This window comes from Gavialis gangeticus, unplaced genomic scaffold, assembly GCF_001723915.1.
Source record: "Gavialis gangeticus isolate Ggan-Ray unplaced genomic scaffold, GavGan_comp1, whole genome shotgun sequence".
NCBI classification, from domain to species: domain Eukaryota; kingdom Metazoa; phylum Chordata; order Crocodylia; family Gavialidae; genus Gavialis; species Gavialis gangeticus.
Window position 1 is genome coordinate 54,936,085 of NW_017729030.1, and position 4,567 is coordinate 54,940,651.

The 4,567-nt window shown below is 40.4% G+C and overlaps 1 protein-coding gene across 1 annotated transcript in view; it reads left to right on the forward strand.

The window, feature by feature from the left end:
• The window catches only part of CENPC (centromere protein C), an 87,903-nt gene that overhangs the window by 21,215 nt on the left and 62,121 nt on the right, over positions 1 to 4,567 (forward strand). The window contains exons 6-7 of the mRNA XM_019521847.1: positions 2,022 to 2,186; positions 3,930 to 4,078. Coding sequence (XP_019377392.1) covers positions 2,022 to 2,186; positions 3,930 to 4,078 — 314 coding nt within the window. The remainder of the gene's footprint in view (positions 1 to 2,021; positions 2,187 to 3,929; positions 4,079 to 4,567) is intronic.

Consider the following 4,567-nt stretch of genomic DNA (forward strand, 5'->3'; position numbering starts at 1 on the left):
CTAGATGATCTTCTCAGGTCCCTTCCGACCCTAGAAACTATGAAACTATGAATAGAGGTTTATTGGGGTGGAGTAGATCTGGGCAAGGAGAAGGAGTCTGTAGATAAATGCAAGGAGGGAAGGGCAGTAGAAACAGAAACATTTTGAGCAGAATTTTGTTGAAACTGCAAAATACTTCTGTAACAACCATTTTGCAGCAGCTGCTCTGAAGAAAGTAGTGTGAATCAAACTAAGTCTCCCACAAGACATGCGATGGAACTCAGTAGCAGACTGATTTGAGCAATATATTGGGAACTGGCCTAATCTGATTCCAATTTCTGAACAAAATTGTGACAAAATAGATGGAACTGTCATAGCCAGAGTTCTTAACATTGGGCTAAGAAGAAATGTAGAAACATGTATATGATGACTATCCTGAAACCTGCTTCCATAGCCTTGAACTGAGGTTATATCAAACAACAAGAATGCACTTTTTGTAGAAAACAATGATTAAATTGAGGCTTCCTGACCACTGATTTATATCATGATCTATATCGATTTTATTTAAATCAAATCCACCCCTGCAAAAACATTAGTGTTTTCGTTTAATGAATTTGAAGTGCTGGTGTTATGTGTTTGTTTAATTTCAGGTTGCTGTCTTAATGCAGCTTGATACAAATCTGAGCAAAATATTAATCATCTAGTGACTAAGAAATATATATTTCGTCATATAACAGCATACTAAAATGTAGGATTTCCAAAAAGGATTTTTACTGTGAAAACTATTTAGTTGTAAATCAACATATTTTAACTTAGATCAATTAATGAAAATACACCTTTCTTTACAAAAGAAAAAATACAATGAGAAAGTTGATAAAAACCAAGTTTTTAAACTGGGCTTTGGCTTGCTGATTTAATTCTTGCTTTAAATTAATATGATTTAAATGAATCCACCCCGGTCTCATCCTGGAAGGGGAGTGGGCAGGTGAGAGAGAAGACAGGTTGTTCTTAGTGACTGCCCCCTACTTCCCTTCCCTTCCCTTCCCTTCCCCTTTGCAATAGGAAAGAGAACTGTGGAATGCTAGAAGACTGAGAAACTACCTGTAGCATGGCTGTGCACTGAACAGACACTTATAAGACAAGTAGAGACATACCAAATTCGCAGTTTCACTGATTCTGTGAAATCTGGCATTGGCCATGAAATCTGGGCAATGCCTGCAAAACCTGTGGGAAAAAAGAAAAACTTGTGGAAAAGAAAATGCTGGCTGCTCAAAAGGCTGCGGGCAGTATGGCTGCTACTCCTACCCCTTACCACTGATTGGCTGTGAGGCCTGCCTGTCGTGTGATCTGTCTTCAATCAGCGGTAAGGGGTAGGAGTAGCAGCCATACCCCTTAAAACTACCTTAACTTAATAGGTTAGGTTAAGCAGCCATACCCCTTAATACCGACCTAACCATACCCCTTAATTACCTACCTTAATGGTTAGGTAGGTATTAAGCAGCCATACCCCTTAATACCTACCTAAGTATACCCCTTAATACCTAACTTAACCTAATAGTTATGACAGTTGCCTGAGGAGTATCAGACCTGAGTTCCACACAATTCACTTATGCAAAGTGAAACAGAATCAACTAAAGAATAAAAGCTTTCATCTCGGGGTATTTCTTACTGAGACAGAGAAGGGAATTAAACCTTGATTTCCAGTATCCTAAGCAAGTGCCCTGATGACTAGGCTATTGCCATTTCTTCTCCTTGTAGTTTTGTGAGTTACATTTCAGTTTGTGAGAAACCTAAAAGAATAATTTCAGTTCCCGTTTAACAGGGTTTTTTTTGCCAGACTTAAGAAAATCAATTATTTACACAGCCCTGTGTGTGTGTGTTTTATATGTAGTTATTTGTCAAAATATTTTTTCTTATAAAAGTATGCTATTTTGCTAATGTGTAAATTGCAGTTCCTCCTCGTAATGGATCTGATCATTGTTTTAAAAGTGTGCTTCTGTTCACAGTGCATGATTTTAAATGCTTTTTTTTTTGTTTTACAGACATACAGAAATTAAAAGCTCGGAAGTATCTCATGCAATGGAAGAAAATCAGGTTGCTCCAATGGAAAGAGTAAAATGTCTTACTGTGCCTTCTGAACAGAAAGTAGAGAAGAATTTCTCTTCAGCACTCTTAGCATCCATGATAACAGAAACAATTGAAAAAAGGTGTGTTAATCAAAGAATAAATAAAACAGTTTTTTAGTAGGTTAACACAAATCAAAGGGTTGTATTAACAAAATTTAAACCTTACATTATAAATGTGTTATAAATTGGCGTGGGGGTGTTCAGGCTTTCAGACCCGAATCTTTTGCATGGAGCCCTGTGATCTAAGCTATGGGTCTCAGTCCAACTGCACACTGCATGCAGTATATGACTGTCATGTGTCATGTGGGGCTGGACCCAGAACTGTTGGTGTTATGCGAAGCTTGGGGCTAGTCTGGAGTGTGTACTGCACATAGTGCCTGCTCGGGATCAGCTCTGTGCAGTGGCTCTGGGCCTGGTCCAGATCAGGCCCATGGACTGTCCCTACGTGCCAGAGCCAGTGAGCAGGGTTGGTCCAGCACAGGCATCACACCCCGTGTGCAGGCAGCATGAGCCCCTGACCAGGGCTGGCACATGCGGCATGTGGTAAAAGCAGCTGGATGGTGGGGGTTGTGCAGCATATAGCACAGGGGGCTGATCTGGGGTGTGTAGTGCGTGTGAAGCGCTGCCTGCAGGGCCAGTTTGGTGCAGGCATCCCATGCAGTGTGAGCCCACACTAGGGCTGATGCCCACTGCATGAATTGTACAGGGTTGGCCCAGCCAGGGCATATGCTGTTTGAGGTGGTTGGGCTGAGTTGGCCCTGTGCCCTGGCTGTGGTGCTTGGGGCTGATCCATGAATAAGGTCTGGCCCACAAACTGGTTCCTCACCCCTTATCTGGCTCATGGGGTCAGATGAGTTTGACACCCCTGAATTATTCCTTTCAGTAATACAGTAGAATGCCTTAATTCTGGCAAAGGTGCTTAAACAATTAGTTAATTATTTACTTTTTTGCGGAGTTATATTTTGACAATTATTGTTCTTCCTTGAATGTGCTAATAAAAGCAGTGCATGACAAAATAAAGCTGTAAAAGAAAAGTGTGAATAATTTTTGAGCTAGGGAATTCATATGATGTGATGGATTTGAATTGGGATTAGGGGCTTGAAATCATCTATGAAATTTACAAGGGTCTTTTAAGAGGTAAGATGGACTGGAGCAATGAGGAAGACAAATGGGAAGGTAGGGGACAGTTCTTGGGGTAGAATTGCTTATCAGAAAAGTTGAATTAAAGGGAAAAAGAGTTTGGTTTGAGTCAGATGGGAGGTGTGCTGATGGCTTCCCAAAATGTCTGGGAAATGAGAAGACATGAATTTTGGGATACACCTAGGAAACATAGAGTGTGGGCTGATATTTGAAAGGGACTGTTGGGATGGAATGATAAATATTTTAGTTGCTTGTCTGAGCAGTATGCATAACATGTTTTGATGCTGTGAAGTCACAGGTTTCCGAGCCTAAAATTTAAGGAGTACTTCAGAATTAGTTCTAAAACTTTCATCTATGCAGGTACTTTGTCTCTTAGTTGGGAAGAATATCAGAAGTTTAATGGATGTAAGAATATACAAGAAATGTTTACAAGTGGTAAAATATCTTGTTGCACACTTCAGTGACCTCCTTATGTAGAGTAAAATTTTGTGTAGCGGAGAGTGTAAAAGATTCTGGGAAAGGCTTGTTAAAAACTTTTTTCTAGCTATATTGCCATAATATCCACAACAATACAGTTCACAAGTTACTGTTTGTTTTTCCAGATATGATACTGTAGGTGAATAATTTAGAAAATTCTACTTTTCTTTTTCTTTTAATACTCTTTTTTTGTATTTTGATCCTTAGCTATTCAGCCCCAGTATTGCCACCAGCTGCTACTCCTGTGAAAGAGCTAGATCTAGAGATAGAACATGATTGTGAGTTTTTAATTGATGAATCAGAAGAAGATTCTCTTATATCCTGGTTTTCAGTACGAAGAAAGAAGAAACAAACAGGTAAATGGGATTTAGCAACTGCTGTTTCAAAAAATCAATCCCCTGAAACAAAAAAGGTGGTTGCAAGGGAAAGCAAGGAAGTCAAAGAGGTGCAGAATGAAATGAAAATGTGTGATGTTGTTGATGGAGTACAAGACCAATTACAAAATGTTTCATATACAATTGCAGACTTCTCTGTCAAAGAGGGAGATGCTCTTAAATCTGAAAGGCAAAAAAGGTTTCATGTTGGTAAGTAATTTAGAAAAACAGGTTGGGATGGAGTGCTGCCACCTAACACCCCGTGCTGCTGCTGTTCTTCCTCTTGCGGTGAGTGGGGTGAGGGAGCCGCGCTGGCCTCGGTTTCCTCACCCCGTGTTCAGTCCTCAGCACGGCTTCGGAATCATGGCAGCACTCCCCCACGCTTGGAGCACTGTGATGGGCTGTTTTCATCAGCCATTCAGAGTGCGAAAAGTGTTACAGCCATACAGACAGACTGAGGCATTTATGATG